Source organism: Magallana gigas, chromosome 6 (assembly GCF_963853765.1).
Source record: "Magallana gigas chromosome 6, xbMagGiga1.1, whole genome shotgun sequence".
NCBI lineage: Eukaryota > Metazoa > Mollusca > Bivalvia > Ostreida > Ostreidae > Magallana > Magallana gigas.
The window spans coordinates 24,621,801-24,648,973 of record NC_088858.1 but is presented as its reverse complement, the minus strand read 5'-3'; the positions used below and the strand labels follow the sequence as shown (position 1 = coordinate 24,648,973).

General features: G+C 31.9%; 1 protein-coding gene across 10 annotated transcripts; it reads right to left on the bottom strand.

Moving 5' to 3' along the window:
- Positions 1–1,707: 1,707 nt before the first annotated feature.
- On the bottom strand, positions 1,708–25,582 carry LOC117689403 (serine/threonine-protein phosphatase 2A 56 kDa regulatory subunit delta isoform). Of its 10 annotated transcripts, none has more exons than XM_034470406.2 (17): positions 25,437–25,582; positions 25,194–25,262; positions 24,811–24,982; positions 21,214–21,413; positions 19,440–19,550; positions 17,212–17,304; positions 15,302–15,432; positions 15,129–15,188; positions 14,027–14,189; positions 13,736–13,786; positions 13,373–13,492; positions 12,929–13,053; positions 10,601–10,702; positions 9,429–9,501; positions 9,040–9,162; positions 7,861–7,869; positions 1,708–3,626 (listed from the first exon to the last, which is right to left on the bottom strand). In XM_034470406.2, the coding sequence occupies exons 1-17, from the start codon at positions 25,464–25,466 to the stop codon at positions 3,480–3,482; spliced, it is 1,779 nt and encodes a 592-aa protein (XP_034326297.1). In that variant the 5' UTR covers positions 25,467–25,582; the 3' UTR covers positions 1,708–3,479. The 10 variants fall into 10 exon arrangements, with proteins under 10 accessions (XP_034326297.1, XP_034326296.1, XP_034326307.1 ...); XM_034470405.2 differs by lacking the exon at positions 12,929–13,053 and adding an exon at positions 12,439–12,563; XM_034470418.2 differs by lacking the exons at positions 7,861–7,869; positions 12,929–13,053 and adding exons at positions 8,188–8,217; positions 12,439–12,563 and having other exon boundaries at positions 3,412–3,626.
- Between the last annotated feature and the right edge of the window lie 1,591 nt (positions 25,583–27,173).

Genomic DNA, 27,173 nt, shown 5'->3' with positions numbered 1-27,173 from the left:
GACAACAGTTACACATAGCAGTCAGACAATGCTATACTCTCTGACTGATCCCCATACACACACACTCCTTTCTCTTTTTTGTTTTGTTCCTGATCAGACTATAGGTAGAGAGATATAGTATTAAAACAAATCACAGTTGATCCTTCCCATTTCTTGATAAATATAAGTAGGATAAATACAATGGAGTTCACAGTCGCATTCCTGTTTTGTCAATCACAAAACAAATTTCATTTTACAGTTACACAAAAAATGCATAATTATATGTTATAACAAGTATTATTTTTTCCTCTTTGTTTTGCAGACTTTAACACAGAACCTGTATTGTCAAAATTTATAGGTGTTTTTTTTTTTTAATTCATATTAAAAATAATAACAAAGATGAGGAGAAAACAAAAATGTTTAACATAGATGAACAGAAAAAAAAACATTCCCACCATTCAACATCTATTTTTTTTTCTTCGGAAAACTTTTCTCATTAGAAACCTTAACAGCTTCTCCATTTCTCAAATATTATTTATACAGGTAGGAAAACATGTTATGTTTTTTTTTTAGTTTTTTTTGCTACACAATGTATATCAATTCTTATGCTGCTAGAATCCTTCTCCCATTAACACACCAACCAACAAAATATAGATATACACCGGCATATAATTAAGAGAGAGAGAGAGAAAGGAATAACTATCTGTCCAATTTCTCATTCACTTCAACAAATAAGATAGTTCTATGCTAACTAAATGAGATCATACTATGCTCATTGTTAAAACTGCAGATACATCGTGTACAATTAATTCATTGTAAGTTTTCCAAATCAATTAGCACTAATACAAATCTTAATTATCAGAAGTGTTTTGTGAAAGTCAAAGTTAACTATACAAAGAAAAAAAAAAGTTTACATATATCAATTTTTAAAACAACAAAAAAAAAAATATTCTATGTGTACCACATCTTCAAATATTGTCTATTAATATATAAACCTGAATCAGGTTATACATAACACAAAAAAATCTCAATATTTTACTGCATTAACATAATCCAGGCACTCTCCCATTCATTACTTGCATTTATACACAATACTGTAATCACATTCTGAAAAGGGAGGAAATTGGAAATTATAATTAACATGACCCCTTTAATACAAATGAAAAAGTTGCCCTACATTGCAACTTTACCCCCCCCCCCCCCCCCCCCCCCCCCGCCAAAAAAAATTATAGTTAAATGATATGCAGATAACTTAAAGAAGTAGTTGTGCAAGTCCACAAGTGCAAATATAATGCACTGTTAAACGCAAAACCTGGTGGTCAAAAAACTTTCCCGCCATTTTCAAACTTTGATAATTTTCTTTTCTAAAAGCTCTAATGTCAATTATTTAACTAAAATATTCAGTTTAAAGCCAAACAAACTGACAAGCAAGAAAATGTCTCTTGCACAAAGTGTGTAATTGTTATTTCTCCAAGAGACGACAGTAAATCACCCAACCCTACGTCTGTAGCATGTACATATTGGCACTGGACAAAGTCAAACGACAAGAAGCAGATAGTGCACCTACATCTGAAATCAAATTTAAGGTACATTCCTACTACATTTAAACTACATATAGGGCTATATCTAATCATCATGAGAACAACACGCCAGTATATTGGACACTGCTCTTTATTTTAAAGCACGACTTTGTGATACCCATGAAAAAAAAATTTCATCCCTATTAAAGGGGGCATCAGCCCCCTTTTCCCCCTCCCCAAACCGATAACAGCAACAAATAGCTTGGTCTGTACATAACTAATGACTTATGAGAGAATATCCGTTCATGATTTGGAATGCTTTTGTGTCTAGCAGAGGAAAGCTTCATAACTATTTTCTTTTACATGTACATTTAATCACAGGTGTGACAGGCGACACAGAGATATGATGCAAAGTTGTTTTTTGTTTTTTTAACACAGTCAGCTTTGGTAAGAATTTCCAAACTACATTGACTTACACATATGACATTGTGAAAGCCCTATTTTCAGCAAAACACAAATCATAGACCCTCAGACTTTTTTAGTTTAAAGAAACTTTAGATATCCTCAGTAAGGTCAAAGGTAAAGGTCAAAGGTAACATGGCTTGAAGTCATTACAGTGATATGTTAGTTTATTTCTAAAAATAGCATTACAATTTTCACACTTTCAAGGTTTCCCTAACCTCTTTCACTATATGATAGGAATTAAGAAATAATTGGTAATTTTAAAGATATTGACAATTTATCAGGCCATTCCATTGTATCAACACAAAGCCATCACATGTCTTATCAATGCAATTAGACAATATCATGTACACAAAAAAAACATAAGATGACCAGATTGTATCACAGTTTTCTTGCTCAAGAACAATACACACAGGGAATAAATGAAGGAAAAAATCTATGTGGGATGTTTCTGGAATGCAACATTTATTAATAAGTACAAGTTTTTTTTTCACACTTAACTTCCCTTCTTTGATTAAAAAAATGTATACAATTAGGTAAAGTGAAAAAAAAATTTTTTTTTATAGTCTTGAACAAATCATGCAAGTTGTATACAATTTAAGGTCAACAATCGTAATGGGGAGGCTACTCTTGCTTATTAAACATGTCTTCTGTTTAAAAGACAAAATACACATTTCTATCATTCATCCACGGTCCCTCCATTCATTATTACCCTTATCTTTCACTGAAACCTCTTACAGATCACAAACACAGTTTATATCTAGATCAGAAATTTAAAAAAAAGAAAAGAAAATACTTATGTGCATAGTTAATTCAAGCACTACATATCTTTATCAATTTTAAAGGAAAAAAATATATTATTGGTCAAAAGACTCTTGCAGAGCAAAAAAGAAAAAAAGCAGGGGCAAGGGGAAATGGTCCTATCACAGTGTTACTATAAATAGACCCCATTTTCTGCAAAATGGGTGACACCAGAGTCAGGGCCTTGAGATATTCATCTCTTAAATACCGGTACCCCCATGACATACTGCCAGTCAGTGAAAGTTGTACATGTACTGCAAATCTCTGTTCCTGATTACTGCAGAATTACCTTTTACCAGAACTATCTGTCTTCTTTCCATGACAAGACAAGAACTTGTGTGTTCTCATCATTATGTCATGTTCCCTTAAACAGTCTTTAAAAAAAATCGACAACCAATGAAAATTAACATACACAACTATATACACCATAAAAATATCAAGAATATAGATAATTGTTATAAATATGTATCTCTGATAACTCATATTTTCCAATTTTTAATGTGGTCTACTACAAAATAAAAATTCATAACACTTGGTCACTTGCGCTCGCTAACAAACACACACACACACACATACATACACACACACCAGAGATAGAGGGGAAAACCCAAAACACAGCTATGTGATTGACTTGCAGTAATCAGGTACACTAATTGACCTCCATTTTTTTGTTGCATTATGGTCCTCAATATGGCATAAGGTCATGTGTTTTGTGTCTCAGTTTGCACTCTGACTCTCAGCAGAGGTAGACAGATATTCTTCACTGCGCTTGTGAGACTCCAACGCCCGTATCATGCTTATGTCATGTGGTAGTTCTGATTTTCGACGAAGAAGGGGCTTTTCTTTCCCTTTTTTCTTCGTTATCTGTAAAATAGAAAAAATGTAAAATTCAATTTATTTTGGTGAAGAGCATTGAATTAACTTTTTCTCATGGAATCATCAAATCACACATTTCTCAAATAGACAACAATCATAAATCAAATATAAATTCCTCTTGACAAAATGATGTTGTGGTTATTTTTTATGGGTGGACAGTATCTACACATGTACCGTACATTAACCACAAAACTATCACAGTGCCTCAAATAAAAGTGGGGTGCTCTAAAATGGTTTTGGAACATAACAATAAAGTACAACAAACCACCAATAAAAAATCAGTTTTTTCCAGTCCAAAAGAAAATCAATTACAACAGAAAATAAATAGATGCATTGTCATACTGGGTAAAAAAAAAAATAGGCATTTATTAAATTCCCCCATCTAATTCAACATCAGAGTCTTGCAACATGAACAGACTACATTTCAAATTTTGTAAGCATCTGTTGATCAAATCTAATGTGCACTTCAAAAATTTCTTTAATAATGCCTTGCATGTTTTCTTCGATTCTTTTACTTGAACATTTCAGAACATTCTCTTTTTAAAGTACAGTGTGCATAAAATTCTTTGTGAAGGAATTTTCTTTACAGACAAGCATTATAAACACTGGATAATCAGAAGGTTCACATGCAGCAGAGATAGTAAGCAAGTTCCTCATTTTAATACTACCCACCAATACTTCCCTTCACTGAATTTCGAGTTTGTAAGCTGCTTTATCATTGGTTCACTTCATACAAAGAAACTTGTACAATAGCAAGCAAGTGACAAGATCATGGCCAAAGCTGTTTAGATTCTAACAGCTGATTGGTTTACTTGTGAGCATAGATGTATGAGGATAATTACATTTAAGGCCATCCATTTTTTCCTTCTTTTTTTTTTTTTTGTCTATCGCTGCAATGTGAGGATTGTATTTTCACTTATTACTTTTCTATCTAAAAATATTTGGATAGTTTCAATAGAAAATATTTACATGTTTCAGTGTCTTTGCCTGTGATAACACTACGCATCGGTTTTGTACTATACAGTCCAATAAATTCAAATGACGTATGATTGGGGCACATGCAGGGTTTGCTTATTTACATTAAAATATTTAATCGTACAATTGCTGATATTTATATTAATATAAGTAATAATGATTTTTTGGGTCGGAGCATGATCAAATCTATCGTAAAGCTCTTCGGGCTTTATTAGATTTGATCACGCCCCGACAAAAATTATCACTTCATTATACATGTGTGTGTAATACAAAGATGATACCATATTCCTTAGATATATACTACCACTTTATTTACACACAAATGCATTCAATTGCATTTTGCATGCTATATTAATGAGGAAAATTCAAATTTTAATTGCTATAATATGGAAAATCCAAAATATTCAAACTCAAAAAATAGACTGGTTATGCATCTTGAATATTTTGGCATAAACAGGCAAATAAATGCGGATTAAATCTCCATGGGAATTCATCAAAAACTGATAAATGTCTTGAGCGTCCTCTAAATTAACAAACTTTCATGCAGAGGTCCTTTAAAAAGGGCTGTTAACAACTGGATTAGATTCAATTCCACGTAAAGAGAATTCCAACAACGTTTAATTTACAGTAAAACATGGTTATCATGAATCTTCAGCGACAATCAAAATTGTAATTTGTAATAACTAATTTGCAATAACTGTAATAAGTAATAACTGTAATTCATATTACCCAAAAGACACATACATCGACTTGTGTTTTGCTTTCTAGAATGGATAAAAGATTTATTACATTATAAGAATGTCTTTATTATTGCAATGATTAAAGAAAGTAAATTGAAACAAATCATTTTTAAGAAAGTCATAAACATTAGAAGCAACTTTAAAATAAAATTTCAACTTAGAAAATGAAGTTTAATGCTTTAAAACTAGAAAAAATTATATTTGTTAAAATTGTTTTGGTTGATATTCATTTGATCTTGTTTCCATAAAAAAGTTTATATTTATATAAGACCTTATTTTTATCCAGTGTGGATATTCTAAGCTCTTTTAAATTATTAAGGAAGGAGTCTTTTTATTATCAAACATACTTCTTATAATAAGAAATGCATGAAATTTTGACACAGTCAAACGGATCATATTACTTAATGATTCTATCAGTTTAATTAAATTTGACCTTTTTGTTTTCGGATAAAGGTCAGGTCAAGGTCACTACCTTTTCCTCAACGTAAATACTGATAAAAATAAGGGTAGCTCTTTATAGTTCTGTAGACATTTGTTTAAGATTTGAAGATTCAAATCTTCAATGAAATCATAGATTATGAGAGTGTCTATCAGCTTATACTACTAAATTGGAATAAATATTTATACTAAAATTGATATTGCTTAGCCCGCATTTCCTCTAATTTTCTTAAATTTTGAAGAAATTTTGATTATTTTTTTATGCTTCCAATAATAAAATATTTCTAATTTTTATGTATTATGAAGACTTTATATAAAAATATAAATTGACAGAAAAGCTAATATACTGACCGTTTCATAAGAGAGAAAAACTGATTTTAGTGATTTTTTCACAAAAATCAATGTATAGAATGGGCGCTTTAAAAAGCTTATAAAAATGTTATTTGATAGGCAAATCATATTTTAAAAACATATTCTGAAACCCAAGTATCATATTATTAGTTCACATTAGTAAAAAAAATCCAACATTATTGTTATTGTTTTTAAAATGCTAAAACAGACTCATTATATATATATAATCTGCAGCAATTCTGAATTGCGCAACATGTGATATTTTCCTACGCCAATATTACGCCAAAAATATAGTCCTTGTTCCATTCTAAACATTGATTACATTTTTCTATGCCAAGTTGTATGATAGTAAAAAAGAAAGAAAAATATACTATTTTAATTTCCTTTCATCTTGATTTAATGAACAAATAATCAAATTTACGTTTGACAAGTCGAAATCAGAAAAGACTCCTTCCTTAAAGCTACTACGACACTCAATGAAGTCTTGACAAGCTCTAATAGCGTTACAAATCATAGGAGATGCCATGCTGAATTGCAGTCAGAAGCAAAAGGGAGGGCACTTGTGTTAATCGGGTCTCTCTCGCTCTCAGACACAAGAACATTATTAGCTGTGTCACACTTTGGTTTATGTCGGGCAGGTGAATTAATTGGATAATCTGTTAACGAGTTTTGTGGTGTGTGTGGATTGTGGCAGACGGAGATCGAAGGACAAACCTGAACAGAGATTTTAGCATTTATCAATCAATGGCATTAGTCCACCCTCTGGGTCCCTACAATGAGATATTGCCATTTTTGTCTTTCATTTTTCAGATTATTACACTTTGGTCTAAACTATTCAAAATTTAACTTTAATAAACAAATATTTTGATCTAACCCTTTCACAAATGAACATGTACTACTATAATATGGTGAAAATCACAAAAAAGGTGAAATTTGAAAAATTATTAAAACATAAGATTGTGGCTAATGACTGTGTCTATATACACATAAATGCTCAAAATATTCATATGAATAGTGCCTTTTTTTATATGAAGTTGAAAATTCAGAATTATTTTTGATTACACTTGCATATATGTTCTAAAATTTGTTTTAAATTATTACATATTATACTTTTAACCTACTTAATATACTTATTGCACATTATGCTACATTCTTTGTCGAAAATATCTGCAACTTTTATAAAGTAAAATTTAATAATCAGACATATAAACATAGACAATGTTTCTTCAAGTTTAATCCAGATCAAATGAATATTGGTGTGTGAGTGAGAAAAACTGAAGACATTACTTGCATCTCTGAGGAGGTCAAATGATACACAGTAATAAACCATACAGAAAAAAAAATTATTTTCAATTTGTACATAGAAGGGTTTGCAATTTACACTATATATCAGAGCACAGCATTCATTTGTAACACTGAATATTGAACAAGTCACCCAGAATGATGTGAATAGAGCTATGGTGCAAAGAGAATTCAGGAATGAAGTGAATTTAATACACAGAATTTGTGTCAATTGACATCCCCCCCCTTCGTAGTAATCCAAAATATACTGCTTTGATATCTATTCACATTGTTCAGAATGCATAAAAACAAGAAATTATAACAGTAGAACGGTATTTCCTCAGAAATGTCAAAATAAATCATTCAGAGGATAAAAAAAAGAGAAGAAGGAATTTCTCGTTACATAAAGCACAAACGTAAAATAGAGTTCATCTTACCGAGGAGAGCTGCACAAACACCATACAAGAAAAAAGAAAAATGCCGATACATTAATCATTTCATTGTAACCAGAGCACATTTCTGAATATCCAAAAAAAAGTATTCTGGTCCAAAACACATCTATAATTGACTAACTATTTCTAATTGGGTAAAGGGGATCAAAAACATATATTATTTTAGAAATCTATTGTGTGTAACTATTTGTGCTGTTAAAAAAAAAATCGTAAAATCAATAAAAAAAAAAAAAATAATAATAAAAAGACAATGAGTCATTCAATATTTGGAAAGCTCCTATTGAGAACACGTAAAGCAGGCATTGTCCTTACCAGTCGTAACTATCTGCCAAGCATTGCTGGCTAAAAATGTGAAAATCCGGTTATAAACACCTGTTTTTCTGGTTATTTACCATTTTTATTCTTTTTTATCTTTCTTTTTTTTTGACACCAAACTTTTCCGAAAGTAAAAAAAATAATAATTACCTCACTGGTCTTAAGAATGAAAACATATTGACAATACAGCACAAATTACTCAAAAAAAAATTTTTCTTTAAAACTCTTTTCATGTTTGAAAGCAGAAAAAAATAAATTCAATGAAAATGTTCAAGTTTTCATTTACGTAATCTTTGACATTTTCTTCTTTTTTTGGCATAAAATTTTGGTAAGTGGAATAAAATTAAACAAAATGTGAAGATAAAAAAATCAGTTCCCATTTCCTTTAGTAAATAAGAGGGTTTTTTAATATAATTTAATTAAGCACCTATATATCATATATATGATATAGGTCATAATGTTTGCAAACGCAGATCAATTTTTAATCATCCGGGCAGAAATCAGGAATGGGGGAAAACCACTCTTCAAAGAGAACGCTTTTAACTTCATGCTATTAATCAATCAAATCAACTGCAGGGCGTAAAAAAAAAATATAGTAATCTGGTCAAGCCATCAAAAGGCAAATGTAGAACACTTACTTTACCTAAATTCAAAGCACTACTAAGTTGAGAGATTCGCTGCAGAAATAAAATTTACCATCCATGAGGATGCAAAATGTAGTGAAAAAAAAAAATCCATTTATATATATAGAGTGAGACAGAAAAAAAAAGTTAGATAACCCAAACCCATTATCATAAAATTAGAACGTCTAGTTACAGAGCAACACATACGTATTGACCAGAAACCCACCTCGCTTGCCTCTTTTTGTAACTTTTCAAAATTTGCCATTATGTCGCCGTCCAGGTCTTCTAAACTATTGGGAGTCCCAGGATTTCCTGATTTCTCCGATTTTACATAAGCAAACTGCTTAAACTACAGAATTTGGAAGAAGAAAAAAAAACCTCTTTTAATTCTCGGTCTTATTTCAGGTAAAAAAAAAAAAAGAATTATTATCTGAAGGAAATGAGGACTTGATTTGACAATGGGCTAGAAAATTGACATATCCTGAAGTAGAGAATATATCTTATTTTTTGCCCCAATTTAAGCTAGAGCTCTAAATCTAACCCCAAAAATATAAAGAAAATATCATTCCCATATTTCTTGGCTTCTAAATGCTGTGCTTCATTCTATATACTTACTTGCGGATTTCCCATAGCTAAATTTTGAACTTTACACCAGTTGTCTTCTCTTTGCTTGTTCTTTTCTTTTTCCCTACAATACAATGCATTATGACACATGTGCTTATATTTTCACCAATATTAACAGGTAAAATGAAGTCATGCAGAACATCGTCATGGTAACTTTTCTAAAAGAAATTAAGAAATGAACTCTCACTGTTTTCACCAATTACCACATATAAAATCAACTCAAGCTAAAAATGGCAATTTTTCCAAGAGGAAATTATTTTTCTGAAGTACTAAACTTACAAAACATTAAACAGGAATAAATAATTAAAAAATCTTTAATTTTTTGGAGGTATATTTCGTCGAAAGTAAACCTCGCATTTAAGAGACCTATTGAATAATCTCTGAAACTTACTGATAAGCACCATTTAATCCTATATAAATGTTATGAATCTTTTAAACACATTTGGTATTCTACAACTACTTGTAAATCAACAACTTGATGTCTAAAATTATTGTATCAAATTAGCAAGATATTGGCACTGAATTTTGTACATGAATAAACTAGGGATCCTCAAACTTATTTACCAAATCTGTTAAGAATTTGATGTTCATCAACTTCATAATTTATATCGTGGACAAAATATTAAGTTGAACAAAAGAAAAGATCCAATTACCAGTTTTTAAATGACAAAGAGAGAATTTTTCTTCAAAGCAATAACATACTGTAAACATATTTTATTTGGCTGTGAATTCTATTTAGCATTTTTGTCGGAAAACAGCTTATCCTAAATCAAGTACATCGCTAAATGCCATGCAAATATGTATAAGAACATGAGCATCCAGACATACCCACACCAATTTGTTGAAAAACCAATTTTTGCCAAATATCGTACACGCAAAATATGTATATGTTTTCAGTACTGTAAATTCCTAATTAAATGTGAGAAATTAATATCCGCGTAAAATCGCGATAAGCAAATCTTGCGGATTTTAGAATCTCTCTTTAATTTTTGTACAGTTGTAAACTATTTGGAATATGATAAAAATTTGGCGTTCGTGATTTTACATTTTCGCGATTTGATGCTACCGTTGTATTGCGTTATTAAGTACTCGGGTAAAATAAGTAAACTACAGCGTTCTGTCTATTGTTACAGTATATTCCATGCCTCATGCTCTATACATACTTTTGCCGTTCTGTCTTGTACTGTTGCGTGCAGTCATCAAACAATTTCTGATTCATCTCCATGAAAAGCTTCAAAGCATTGTAGATCAGCCCATGAATCGTTCTGAAGAAAAACACAAATTTGCAAAAACTCATCAGCATGTTCTTTTCCGCCCATAGAATCTGTTCAATAGCACTGATATAATTGTAAAATAAATATTTTAAATGGACTTATTCTTTTCCTCTATCAGGCAAATCATATTTTTATTTAAATAAATATCATTTATTGCAAACAACATTCTTACAAATTCTTGTGCTCAATTAAGTACATTTAAATAAAACATAAGATATATTTACATATATTATTTGTGCATGTACTGATATTTTCTCATGCTATTCATGTACAAACAAATGAAGTTCACATATCAAGTTCAATCAACTCATGCAAATTCAACAATTTATCAGGACATATAAAATGCAACATGTAAAATTAGCAGCATGATATTAATATAACACAAACAAATAAAAAATTTGAAGAGCAAACAATGAATTCTGATTACCTAACTTTTCATCTATTCATTTATTTCTTTTTTAGCATAAAGGGGAAGGAAATTAAAAATAGGTTGCATAATAAATCAATTAATTATCATCTACTATAATTGTAAATTGTATTTATTTTAAATAAAAAACAACGGAACAAAGAATAAACCAAGAAAATAGATCGCTTAATTTAAATTTTCCACTGCTATGGGAGCTGCAATTGAACTTTAATCTATGACGTCACACCATCTATTCTGGTTTGTTTTTATCAACATAGCATCAGCATTAGCAAATCATGATATTCACTCTACAAGTTCTGGAAAATTTGAAACAGTATCAATTTGAGACCGTTCTTTTTCCTTTGACTTTCCACTAAATTACAAACCAATGTTATACGGAGCATGTTCGTTGAAATCTAAAAGCGGAGATTAGTGTTGCGATGTCGGTGGAATCTCCACGTAATTGTGGAAATTGTCAACAGATGCCAAGTATCGTAGAAAATGTCTCCTGTCGTTATTTCAACATGGTAATTACAAATTTGGAGAATGTATATAAACCATCCCGTTTACAATTATAACATACTTATTCAGTTAGTGAAGAATTTGACTTGGAAAAAAAATTCACTCTAGGTCATTTTCAACTATAAATGATGGCAGATTAACAGCTGTCCTTTATTTTAAAAGAAAAATGCATATATTTATGCATACATGTATTTATTCTTTAGACATGTGAACTTAAACATCAATTTTATTCAGTCGAATCCTTGAGTAACAAAAAGGCATAACCAGCATTTTATTCAGAGCACTGTGAACACTGTATAGATATGTAAACCAAACCAGTATAGATGGTGCGACGTCAAAATAATCAATTTCTTTGGTTTTTGATACGAGAAAGACTTCTACATAATGTCAGCCTCCAGCAAATACGATTTTTCTAACTTTAAACGTGCATTTACCGGGTAAGCTTTATTTTGTTATCTATTTTCAAAACAGCATGTTTAAACCCCTTTGTTAATATAAAAAAAAATTATTTTTTTTACTTTTCTTCCCCTTTAAGGAATTTGATATACCGGTAGTATTCCAGACTTTTAAATGATGTTTTAAAATTGATTCCTGCCAAGAGTTTTTCAGCATATTGGATACAAACAAAATATAAATGAAAAGAAAAAGTTAAAATAAAGTTGCACCACATCCACCTGTCACAGTTTAACAGCAAGCTTTCATCCCAAATGGTTTTGCACAGGGTTGAAGGAAGGGGGGAATTTGAGGAGAGATTCGAGAAACAATTAAAGGAGAGGTTGGGAGAAGATGGTTTTCTTACTTGTTCCAATGTTCCTTGCTCTTATACAAAGCCGGAAACATGATTGGCAGGATTGTGGACGCGTTATCGCTAATCAGACTAAGGATGTACTCGTTATTCCAGAAATACAGAGCTCGCTCAGCCACCTGTTGGTTAAGTTACACAAAAAAAAAAAAAAATCGTAAAAAACCCAAAACAAGAACACTTACGCAACCAATCAATAAGCAAGCAGTCGTATAAACGTAACACAAGACAAAAAAAATTCTGGTTAGTTCAGCAACTTGTAAAAGAAAAAACAAAACTTTGTCTGGTTACTCGCTATATAATGGACTCTTACAAAAAAAAACAAAAAAAAACGTTACTCGATGCTAGTAACCAAACAAGTGGTTAGGAAAAGCAGCGCTGAAAAACGAAACAAAAAAGAGACAAATTCTTGTCGTATGAGCAGATCACATGATGCACATGATGAGTCCACAAAGCGAAACAGCTAAAATCTGGAGCAATGTCTTACTTATTCCAGTGCTGCTTGGTGCTATATAGAGCTGGGAACATGATAGGGAGGATAACGCTAATGTTATCACAGATAAGACTCAAGATGTACTCATTGTTCCAATAGTACAGCGCTCGTTCCGCTACCTAGAAAGTCACTCACAAGTGAGGTCACATGATCTCAATTCATTACAAATTGGAAATAAATATCATCTCCATCAGGAATGCACACGTACATATCATACTAGAACAATTTTTAATAGCATTCAATGGCATGTAAAGAAATCATTTTCAACAGGCAAAATAGGTTTTTCTTCTATACAAAAGCTTTTTTAACCTAATTTTATCATCACAAACATGTATATACATGTACATGTTCCAGTATTCAAATAAAATAATCATAAAAGAATACATTTTCCCTAAATTTCTAAACATATTTGACTCTGTTTATATAAAATATTCGTACCTGGAAGTGAGGACTGGATACACATTTCGCTAATTGTTTAAAGAGTGGAACCATGATCTTATTGAATTCTGCGGGCTCTATCACATCCAGAATTTCCTCCAGCTCATTCAGAAACATCACCTGCAACACACATTTACCAAAATATGATGTTAAATTATTGACAGAACTTCCAAAAGTCAGTGGTTTTCCTTAAATATCAACTTTTGATTCAATCTATTGTAAAACTTATGTAAAACAAACTAAAACATGCAATTTTATTTGTGCCCACAGCATTCATACAAAATTCTTTTATTTTTTAACAAAGACATTCAATCATACCTTACATAAACTAGAGAAGAAAAAAAAAAAACCATTAAAACATACCTCTTTAGGACTATGGACTTTTGGCCAAAACTTTAGAAGTCCCATGATGACCTGAAAGAAATAACAAAACGTAATAATTACGTAACTACGTAATAATAAAATGTAAAATTACCGATATCTTCCTGTGTGGATGTACATGTTACTTCTTTGATTTCCTTTTATAAATAATAAATACACTGTTTCATAATTCATTAAGAATGTAAACTTGTTGGGACAAGTAGTAGTACCAACAGAAACTGAGCCACCAACGGACATCACGGATTTTACATTAGCCCTGACCGCTACACCTACCGGTTCTGTTAGGCTGGGGTCCTTCTCCAGGAATTGTACCACACAGTAGGCCAGTTGTGGGTGGTAGACGCTGAGGGATTTGGCTTTGTGCAGGGGCAACAGAACCTTGAGTAAGAACACCTTGTGCTCTTCCTTCAAGGGTAGAGCAAACCCATTGATGATGCTACAACAGAGAAGATATCTCCGTCAGTTTCACAAATCCAACTCCTTCCCCATTGAAAATGACTCAAAGAAACTCTTCTTCCCATTAACCATTCATTTATTCAAATAGAGCAACATCAGATTTTAATCATCATAATTATATGTTAAGTAAAAATACACATTATTAAGTGCAAGGGACCAATAATTTTGATACTTTTAAGTGGAATTCCTTATAGAGGGCTGGATGGCCACTTTTAAACTAAAATAATTTCCTTGAAAAGAAGAGCTCTAAATAAAGATATAGGAAACTTCTTCAATTTTAAGATTAATTTATCTAAATAATGTTTCTTTACGTATTTTAAAAGAAGTTAAAAATGTTATGCTGTATACAGGGAAATATTCGCCCCCGTTTTATTTTCGCCCCTTTTGCCCACGTTGTCAGCAAGCAACTTTAAAACTGGACAAATTCCAATGTCTCAAATTATTTCTCCGTAAACACAACTTTGTCTACCCGAACTCAAGACGAGGCAAAACCGTTTGCAGTTGAAAAAGGGCAAAAATAACACAGGGCAAAAATAACATAGGGCAAAATTAACACAGGGAAAAAGTAACCCTGATTACAGTACCTAACATTTTACTGCAGATCTGACTTGCTGACTATTCAGCCTCCTTAAGTTAACAATTCCCTTTAAAACTACAGGGAATGAAGCAAATTTTATTCCAAATATGAAGTAAATCTAAATGTGTTCACTGTAAATGTGTTTTACTGTATCCTGAGAGTTAGAAATGCACTCCGTTTCAAAATACTGGGATTTTCCTTCGGGCCTATTCCATGTTTTCAGATTTAAACCAGCAGGCAGTGACAGCTTATTTGAACAAGGTGTAACAAAGGTATTTGTGAGACCTGAATCTGTCTATCATACCCCTCCTCTTCAGGTAAATTATATAAAGCGCCACCTACCTGCCTAATATTTCCAGAAGTTCTGCTATTCCATTGCAATGTTCAGTTTCATAAATAAACCTTAAAAAAGAAGAAAAAAAAGCCATTTTACCTACACACCTTCACAACACTGGATAAGAAATACCGGTAATTACTGATTGAATGAGATGAAAATGTTCAACACTAAAGTTTACCTATAAAACATATTGTTTATTTGTTTCCTAATATATGCTCTCAGTCCTAAAAATTTCCCATAAATCCGATGCAATATCGTCTTCAGAAAATCTCGTTCCCTGGGGTCTTCACTATCGAATAGCTCTAACAGCTGAAAAAGAGAGAAAATTTGAGTTCACAAGACAACTTGTTCTATACGCTATACAGAAACACGATGACAGAAGAAATTCAGTGAGTTATATTAACTAGCATTCACTCTAGCGATATTTTCTATAAACTTCCATTTGGACACAATGACTCTCAGCACAAGATTTATCAAGCTGCATGGAAACCATGAAATTAATTCTGTATAAGCTTTGACCTTGACCTTAACTTTTAAGTCACCTTGTATTAAAAGTTTGAGGAAGATGGACAAAATAAATATAGCCTTAGTTTTCCTTCTCAATGGCATAAAATTCAGTTTTCATGGCAATTCAATTCTGTTCAACCTAAAAATAACTCCATAAAGGATATTTATAGGGTATCTAAGCTAAACAGAAATGCCAACTGAAGCTTTTTTATCACTTTCAAGATAAGGATCTTTTTCAAGATAAAACAAACAAGTTTAATTTGACAAGCACATCTGGCATAGTTGTGAAACCTAGCCTTTCATTTTTTTTCTGATCAAATTTAGCTACTGTAGACTGTAAGAAAATTAAAAATGCAACACATTACAAATTACCCACTTACTTCTATTCAAACAATGTAGCTATTCTAGATCTATCTTAATTTTTTTTTTTCATTGAAATAAGATCACAGTAAATTATCTTTTTCATTGAGGAAAAACATAACAAAAACAACTTTGTATACTGTCAAAAACTACATGAAAAGACATGCATTAAACAGAATACAGATTAAAAGATCCATACAAATCATTTCCAGATTTCAAGAAACAAGACTATATAAAAAATAGTGTTTGAAAATAAGTATATACATCACGTTGCATACAATCTCAAATAAATAAGAGTAAATTCATTCTCCATGTCTATGGTAATGTCATGTCTATTTTAATTATCATGCCACGTCCATTTCAAATTTTATGTCATGTCTATTTCATGCTTAATTTCAACTCCCAGGCTCCAGCACATGAAGCGTTGCAACAAATTTAAAGTGTCATGACATTCCTAATTGATTTTAGTGTACTTGTAGCATGAAACTATTTCTGAGTAAAAATACCATAAATTAAATCATATTTCTGAGTAAATGTATCATTAATTAGCATGAACCTTTACCAGACGACTATTTTTGAGTATAAATGCATCATTAATTAATCATATTTCTGAGTAAATGAACCATTAAATAATCAAATTTCTGAGTAAATGTACCATTAATTAATCATATTTCTGAGTAAATATATCATTAATTAATCATTAACAAGTGCACTCATCTAATTCATCATGAGTGACACCAACCAATATTCACTGCCCAGTTTAATTAGGAAAATTTACTACAGTACTCCAAACTTCAGGGAAATAAGAAACTCAGTTTAAAATGAGGTCCTTCGAGAACACACAGAACTTCCTGTTCATATAAACCAAGTCTCTAACATTCGGTATTTCCTTCTAATTGCCATATAGCCTCACGCTGAAAAATTTCTGTGTAAATTGACATTCTTTTCCCTTTCAAGTTCCAATTCAACAAATAAAAGCACCGTGATATAAACAGAATATATAATGTTGATGATGGTGTCATATGATGCAGATTTAAAAAAAAAAAAAAACTTTATAGGAAAACAAGAGTCAAATTACTAGTGTGTGCTATATTTAAAAATTGTTAAAGTTATCAGTTTACTATGCAAATAAAACTGCTCATTTCTGTCTAATCCATGCGCTGATACTAAAACAGTGACCACACACTTACAGTACTAATACACCTGTTGCTTTTTTCTCACCTGTAGTACAAATCTCTGATCTATGTACTTTTTCCCCGTGTTAGGCTGGAAATCCGGCGACTCTAAAAACCGCAGGAAAAATTCATACACCAACTGTAAAACATAAAAAACTAGCTTTTAAAACAGTGTCAGTCAACATCTTCTACTTATTTTTTCTTTTGATTCTTGTCATCATTACTCTACAAAAGAAGTTAGATTTGCATGCATTCATGTTTGGAAGAAGAATCTATCTTATAATTCTTTTACATTCAACAAAGTATACATCAAATTTGTTTAATGTATTTCCCTTCCAAACAAATAATAACTACCATACATCCATCAAAACCCTTAATCTGATTTCTTATATAGTACTAAGAACTCATTAGCCAAAAAAAAGTATACAACATCATATTTACTTGAGAATAGTAACTGTTGTATTTTAACAGTATAAGGCCAAAAAAAAAGTATCCATGTTTCCTGACCAAAAATAAAATTAGGGTAAGTAGGTAGGGAAAAAAATTATTTTTAAAAATTATTTTATTTTCAAAATCATTTATTTTTAAAAAATTGAAGAATGTGTGTATTATGAGAGAAAGAAGTATATTCACGGTGTATTGTTCATTAATGAAGATTTAAAATTTCCAAAGGTCTTTGTGCTATTGATACATGTAATGTATATTGTTATACTTTCATGTTAAATACTGAAATCTGATTGGTTAAGACGCAGTTTATAATATTTACTATTACCCTCAGCGTTAGCAACGCACTTGGCAACGGGTAACATTAAAAAATATTACATGCGCGAAAATTATGCGCGTACGGTTCGCTGTAGAATTCACGTTATTCCTATATAAAAGCAGTAAATTTTTTTTAAAAATATTTTAAAAGACATTCAGTATAACAAAATAAATAGTGCCTGTTTGGGAGGATAACAGTTGAAATTGACACCCCTCGAAAACCATTGTCATCCTCCGCTTCGCGTCGGTTGACAATGGTTTTCGAGGGGTGTCAATTTCAACTGTTACCCTCCCAAACAGGCACTATTTATATAATGTTAGTCAGCAACAGGCAATGAAACAAACAGATTTCTTTAAATGAAAAATAAAAACCTATTAATCTAATTTAAATTTAACCTACATGTGTATGAATGTATTTATGCCTTTTATGAATAAATATTTTACCATGGGGGGGGGGATTATTTCAAATGAAAACTACATTGGGGAGAAAAGGGGAGAAAGGAAACTTTGATCAATTGAAAACATTTAACGAAGGCAATTGTTAATGAATGAGGGGGTGGAAGGAATAGATTTTTCGTAGTTGCTTCTTCTCTACCTGACACTAAATGAAACACGACACATGACAACCATACTAGTTATCTTGTAGCAACAACGGAGTTGAGCAGTCATACAACTTTGATGCATGCTGCTACAGAGCAAGGAAATCGACTTATAACCACAGAACAGTTACTCCAGCAAGCAATTTTCTGTTCTGTGATCAATGACTTTGCATTTTTTCTTTCCTCCCTCTCTCTATAATTACATCCAATTCCCCAACATCTCTTTATTGTTTATAAAGAGGTATTTAGTTATCTCCTGTTTTCAGAGAATAGAGTATATTGCTAGAGATTTGTCCCGGGTTCAGTCCATCTGAATCCAACTTTACAGACTATAAATACAGATTACAGAATCCTTATCTTGAGTCTATGTTTTGATTCTTTTTTTCTCAGAATAAAAGTTACATTTTCAATGACTCGTCTGATTTTCCCTTGCCTAATTTGTCCTTTTCGACAGCAGTTAAACATCAGAACAGACTGTGGGTAATTATGAACCCTATTGATTTCATGTTAATACACTCCCACTGTGTCATCAAAGCAAGCAAATTAATTTTCTTTCAAATCATCTTCAATAAGGTAGTGGAAACTTGATACAAAACCACAGAATTTTATTCTCTTCTATACTTATTAAGAATGGGTTTCTATATTTTTTAAATTCCATATTAAACATGGGCTATACCTCTCTCCTAGGTCAAAAAGTATGGTAATATTCATAAACATGATAAAATCAGATTTCTTCCTAAATTGTATCATCTTTTCCAAACACAGTGCAGGTACTTCGAAGAAATAAAATAAACGACAAACAACGAAATCAATGAAAATTGGTATTCAAAGAAAATAGATAGAACCTCAGTACACCTTGACCTTATATAGAGACAATTTATGTGACAAGATGGTAGCTTCTCACAATACACACCTGTAGATGGGGCCATGCGGCCTCCAATGTTGGCTCATCTTCCTCTGGGTCAAATTCTGCGCCGCTAGGGTTTGAGGAGGGCGGTAATGCTCGAAATAAGTTACATGAAAACTGAAATATATAAGAAAGAAAGCTTGAAAAGTGAAGTTTAAGAATACCTAATTTGTCATGGTATATATGTTTTAACTCAATACAACTTTAAATGAGATTCTATTGATTGACACAGGTGTGAATGCTAGGAGAAGCATTCTAAAGGAATTCAAAAATTTATGACTTAGTCTTAAGTTTATTCTTTTGTAAAACGCACATGTAGAAAATGGTTTCAAAGAACCAGATATTTTACCTTCAATCATAAAAATTTCAAACAAAAGCAAAAAATCTCAACCTGATTTGTTCGGCATCAAATATAATTTACATACAGATACATGGAGCAATTAGGGAAATCTGTTTAAAATAACGAACAAATACCATTGCTCCAAATCCTATTGAAACCACTTCTAAAGTTAAGGATCATGGTTCAGATGACACGAGTACCAATGTTTGTACTTATAGCAAACACTTCTAAAACCATGTCGCCAGAGTTTGAACAAATAATAATAGAACAGCAGGTTTCAAATGTGCACTTGAAAATGTACTTGATTTCATTTCCTGGTTGGGAAAATGAACAAGACCCTATTTGATGGTATTTAAGTACAGCACAAATGTACATGGTAATCAAAGCAGAAGTATTCATATGCATAGTTTCATAAAATGACACGGCATGATGTGATCTGAAAACTACTGAGCTTGGGATGCATGGTTCAAATTTTTTGAAAATTAACAGCTGATCAGTTTTTGGATTTTGAATTTTACGGTTCTCAAAATTAGCAAATGACATAACAAAATAAATGTTGCTGAACTCAAGCAAAGAGGTCTTCCATTAAAATCAATTTTCTTGTTACATCTAATGGTGTCCTGCAATACACTCCAATTACACAACCCTCTGAAGAGAGGTCCCTGTTACAGAGGTTAGCATTGATTTCCTGGTGTACACAATTGAACGTATTGGGACAGCGTTTCCCGGGAACATCACCCTGGGATCAATACCCTCTGAGCGGGATATGGGAGGTCATCGGGTGAAGAGCGTGAGACGCCAATTACATCATGAGACCTCTGCATCACAAGCATAATCCTGGACCGTGTATGTATGTATATATATGTAAAAACCTGTTTACCCTTCAGGGAACATGATGCAGAGTGAGATAGAGAAGGGGAAAAAAAGGATGATAAACATTCAGTTGACAGGTCAAAGATTTAGATGTAACTATTTCCGTTCGCCTTGCATCAAACACAGGAACGAAAACTGATTTGTACGTAAGCAGTAGGATTACAGACCTAAGACCAACTAGATTTTGGTTTAGCCTTGGGACAGAGCTCTGTAGATGAGGAAAAAAAAGATTGCTGGGAAGTAGGGCTGGGTTGGCAATAATAATAGGACTGTATAATCAATAATAGTCAATATGAATTTGCCCATGAAGAGATGTGTATTGTTGGCTTCAAATCAACACTGAAAAAATAACTTTATAAAAGTTGCACTTATATATTGTTGGGTTAATCTAACCCAATCGTAAATATATGAATACAACACTCTGCAGTTGAGGCTGCTATGTGTGTGTGTGTGTGTTGGGGGGGGAGGGGGGGGTTTCAAGTGAAGGGTGGGATTTCTTCAACAACTGTATATATACTCCATGTTGGTATCAAAACTACATGACTGCATCATCAATTTCAATAGTACCATTTGTATAGCTTCTGGATATATGGCATCTGTGACAACTCCCCGATTGTGGGTGACAAATTCCACCATTTCGTTTAAGCCTGCCCTTTTCACTTCCTTCCATTTCAAGTCACTTAGAGGATCTTGAACAAAGTCAAAAAGAACACAGCACTGTCTCAGTTTCTGAATGAACAGTTCCTCTCTTTCTGCGGGCGTTGCATCTAAAAAAAATAAATAAAAAGGAAAGGAATTAGAATTCAGTTTTCATCGTCTCCCCTTTCTCACTCACTTTCCATTTTCCTCATGCATCTCTCATGCCAATATTCTTTTCTTTTCTCCTCTTTATATTTGACCTCTTTTGTTTATGTAGTTCTTCATGAACAATTATTGACCTAGTATTAATTTCTTTCAATAGTTTATTGAATACTATTTACATTTACTACTACACGCTACGTTCAAAGAATTAACGATCTCTTGCTCGGCGTAGTGCAGAGTTACGCAAGTCTCTACCTCGTGTTTGTTTACACGAAACAATGCTAAAACGCACAGTCAACAGCAACCCGCTATTTCCCTTAGAAATTTATGTCCAGGTCGAATCTTAACTTCGTCATTCAATGGTCATTTAAATTATCAATACCCTCAATAAATGGTCAAACTTATAATCCCTAATAAGAGGTCCCTCAGGACTCGTGCCATTGCCAGTGTGCACCCACTCTAAGTACATATAGAGCTTTCTGTGAGGATAATTATGACTTGCAGAATATTACCTCTTGAGGACACGTATAAGATAAAAATATGATAACATCTGGAAACTCTAGTATCCTTCAGTCGTCTCCCATGGTTATAAACTCCTCTAAATGACACTTGGCCCTTTCTTTAAAATTTAGTTTACTGAAACCCTTTCAAATCTTTATAAATGAACATTGATTGCTTCATACGTATCAATATGAATTTAGAAGTATTTCGAAAGGAACAGAAAAATTTCCTAAAAGGAATTTGATTTATTTCTCCTTATTTGTAGCTTCTTCTCTTTATTCATAATTAAAATATCTTCACAAACCAATCAATCTATGCTATATTATTATCAAGCTTAGAACACATTATTATTGCCTTTTAAGACAGTAAATGATTATCTGTTGCCATGCCTGTGAAATAATTATCAAGATATGTGTGTACTAGTTTTGAATGATAAAAAATAAAAATATTGTTTTCAACGCATATATCACATTACATATATAATTACACTTGGATGACACATCAAACCACATACATTTAATAATGGAGATACAAATCTACATGTTGTACCAGGAATAAAATTCCAAAATGTGTGGAAATGAACAATGCAGTCTGCATTGGCAAATGCTTAGACTTCGTCAACATTAATTTGTAATGAGCTACATTCGTCAGAATTGAAAATCAAACAGGATATACTCAACATGCCTTTACGAAAATTGGGTTACATCATTAATTGGAAATGAGAAAAGAAATTTTTTTTTAAAATGCCTGCATATAAATAACAGTCTACTTTAAAAGCTTGGCCTGGTAAAGTTTTATGGCATTGTCATATCAATTATGTTTTCATCCAAGTTCAGAAGGATTTCTATTTTTGTTAATCATAAATCCAGATATTTCTTTCAATTTTCTTCGATATTTAGGAACTAAAATTCATCAGCAAAATTCAGGTGTGCTAAAGTACTGTTCCTATGGTACAAATTTAATCATGATGGTTTTTATTTCTTACTGGTTAGTACAGAAAAGTTATAAATAGAGGAACACTTTGCAAAGTATCACACACTTCTGTTATTTTGTCTTGGTCTAAAACCCCACAGAAAGTGGACATGCAATGAATTGAATTCAGTCTTAGGTCCTTGCAGAGAAATATATAAGCTAGATCTCAAATTCAAACTGAATAAAATACAACTGGATATTCATTCACATCCTGTGATCTATATGATGACAAAGTTAAGTGACTATTTCTCTTTCTAAAGTGACCATGCGCAGATACTTTCTGATCATCTTGAGGATGTCACAGCTTAAGAACATTGGCCTTTAGGTGACTGTGCTGAAATCATGGTCAGTGTCAGTCACTTTCAAGCCAAATTCACTATATCTACATCTTCTTGTAACAGAAAAATTGTTTCAGCATGTGTATACAAACTCACAAATATATTTCATAATTTTATTGCAGTGAATGCCAAGTTCATACAAAGGACATAAGATGAGTGTATGCAGACTGCAGTTGCATTAAAATAAGTCTTTAACTTGAATTATTATTTTTTTTTACTTTTAAACTTTTTAATCTAATACACGTACAGTATTAAATCAAGTATTTATATTTCTGTATTGCATGTTGCATATGGTAATACAACATTTGGGCAAACATTTCAAAGTGATCACCTACATATTTGTCATCATACAAATCATCCTCAGCCTGTGGATATCAAAACAATCAGTATTAGAATAGAGGACCCTGAAATGATCCATTTACTGGGAGGTTAGTATAATATGATCAATATTGTAAACATGTATAAATTGTGTGCTATTTTCATATGAACCATCTTATTCCACAGATAAAAAGACTTTTTTCAAGGAATCAATATCTTTAGTCACTGCTGGTACTTCTAAGAACAGATGCACTAGTGGACTACAAACTACCCTTATATATACATAAAAATTGGGGGGGTTTTATCTTCAGATGTTGATTGAGTTTGACATCTACAAAACATTGGACGAGTTTTCTTACTAATCTACAGAAAACTTGTGTAATTTTAGCAGCATTTATTTACTATGTTTAAATAAATAAATTTGTGTAATTTTTAAAATGTTCAATTATTACGTTTGTTATCTGACAAGAATAAACCCTGCATACTTTATGTCTATTATGCAATATAAAAAATTATGTTATTAAAACTGCAAAGTATTCTCTATTGTTCAATATTTTAAAAACAAATGGAAACCTGAATTTTGTATACATCGTCAATTGTAAAAAGGATCATGATTCATTAAAGGAAATCAATGAAAATTTAATTAAGGACCTTAAATTCATCAGGGAAATAATGTTCATCTCGGTACAGTGGATCTTAAACTGTCAAATATTCAAATAATTTCAATAACTTCTTTTCATATACATCACAACTCACAAGCAACTATTTAATTACCACCCAATTATTACCATTATTAAATTTCTTCTAAGCCTAATGGACTTTCTGTTATACATTATTGCTAACAGCCTTACATTTGAAGGTATTTCAAAATAACTTCTTTTATTGAATATATCATGAAAGAATGAAAAAAAAAACCTCAGCATTACTATGGCATGATAATGTTTCTGATATGGAATATGTTTCCTTCATCTACAAATTATATACATATTTTAGCTTGTTTTCAACCTAAACTCAGATAAGAGTCCTTTTTGTTCTATTTCCTATATCATTCCATAGTAATTTTACTTCCAACTTGAGGGTACTTTAAGACTAAAGTTTGTGAGGCTGTATAACCTTCAATACACATGTGAATCTACTGCTCAAAGGGCATAATTAATAATGTATGAATATGCAACACTACTGAACACATTCTTTGCAGAATTCATGCAATGTGCTGCTTCAGCGAAACTCTTACCTTTGAGAGGAGGAAGTTTTTGCAGTTCTCGATTTTTTGTAATGTTGAAGCGTGAAGAATTCTGTCGTTTGTCTTTCTTAATGTGAGGAGGGCCTGTGAATTTCAATTTTGATATTTGTGTTGGGGGTGGGTGTTCTGTTGTGTTATTTTGCGTCTGCGCTTTTTTCTTTGCCTGTCAAAATTCAAGTTCATTTTTTAAATTCATGAATTTGAAGAAAAGTAATTGCAATTAAACTTGACAACGTAAAGCCATAGGCAGTCAAAATATTTAATTTGACTTTATGAATGGTCGCCATGTTTTCAATATAACCATGTCAAATATGGCTGCCAAACTTGGCACTGACATTTCAAATAAAAATGAAGTAAATGGTTCATGATATTACCTCTGATTCTGCATTCTCCGTACTTTCTTTGGCACCTGTCTTTGCACTGCTTTTATTTTTCGTCACAGCCTGCATAATTATAACACAGGTAAACACGTTACAGACATCTTATCCTCATTGATTGGAGCGGCAAAATAAATAATCTTCTATGTCACAACAAGGAAACTTGTCGCGTAAAATAGAGAGCTCTTGATTGCGTCTGTGAAGACACTAAATAAAAAAATCGAGTCGAATAACTCTTACCGTTTCCTTTTTCGACTCCTTTTTTGGCATATCGTAAGAGAAATGTTCCCCTTACAAGAACCTTATATTCCCTTCCAACAAGAATACACTGTAGACTCCAATATACCAAACAAGCAACGTGATTGGTTAATTAAAATCACATGGGTATTTCGCAAGGCAGGTAATCGAATAATTAACGATAAGGCGTACAACAAAAACGAAACGAATTAATACATACACTTGACATCGAAAAACAATAACTATATATATATATAAAGGCCCGTTTCTTAGATATATATACTTTTTTAGATTATGGGATTTGTGGTGACTATTTCTGCCCCCCCCCCCCATACAAAATTTCTTGAAAATAGCAAATGCATTTTTTGGTTCCTTTTTTTTCCTTTTAAAAATAACTGTGTATTGACTCACATTTCCAATGTGTAACAGTATTAATTTCAGAATGCATGACCTGACATCATATAAGTATTCCAACATAGAATCTAAGCCAGTTGTTATTGCGGGGATAGCCTACTTTTTTTCAAACTCAATTTAAGGATATCTCTGAAAAAAAAATGAAGCTCTTTAAATTAAGATTGAGAAAAGTTAGTTAACTCGTTGTTTTTTATCCTCTAAAATATTTTATGCACAATGCTATATTTTGTCAAAAATATTATTAATAACACTTTAAATCTGAGTTTATCTTGTTTCCCCCGAGACATTTTGTAAAAAAAAAAGAAGGTAATATCTCTACTTTGGATAGTTTGTAAACAAATATAACACTCGAGCTTTGTTTAAAAAACAGTAAATTCCTACCTCTCGCTCGTAATTAAAGTTCTAACAATAAAAATTTGGTCAATCATTCAAAATGCACAAATAAACGATTTAATTTGAACCTATATAATAAAAACAAAATTGACAAAAAATCGGGTCTAATGTTCCTTTAATTTATTCAACCATGGTCTGAAAATTGCTTAAGTTGGCAATGTGATGTACACAATATTTCAATTATGAATATAATTCAATAATAATTATACATATGTACATATATTTCAAAGCTTGGTGCATGTTTTTCTACTGGCTCAAGGCGGACAAGATATATACACATAATACACGGACAAACCGGATGCAACCGGGAGCAAATGAATGCGGCAGACCCCCCCCCCCCAACCACACCCCATCACGCACCCCCACCAAAACCACACAAACAAATCGAGACAACAAACTTTAGACCTTGCGTTAATTCAAATGCATCGCCGTTCCCACTCATCATTATATCAATACCCCCCCCCCCCCTCCCATATTTTAGAGCTTATTTTTATTTCTATGGGACGGGACGCTTAAAATTTTGCAGTTTGATCATTGCAAACAATTATAAAACAATCTACATGTATTTAATTTATACGTATATGTAAAATAGAAAATAATGAAATACCGTATAACTTGAGAAATAACAATAATTCAAACACCCTTAAAAGTTATCTGATCAAACTGAATTTTAGGAAGAAAAACGGACTAAAACATATGTATGTATGGAACGCTGTTCTTCGTACATAAGGTGTTTTAAATGTTTTAAAAGTTTCTCCCCATATATTATTTATTGCATTCCTCCGTCGCTGATCCTGGTAAACAGGTATACTATAGGCTTCCCCGTGGTCGCCGGTATGTTCTTATTTAATCGAATCAATTAGTGCACAACAAATGTTGTGCCCCTTTCGATCTTAAGAATTTTCCTTTGAATCTTATTAAATGAGTTTCTCG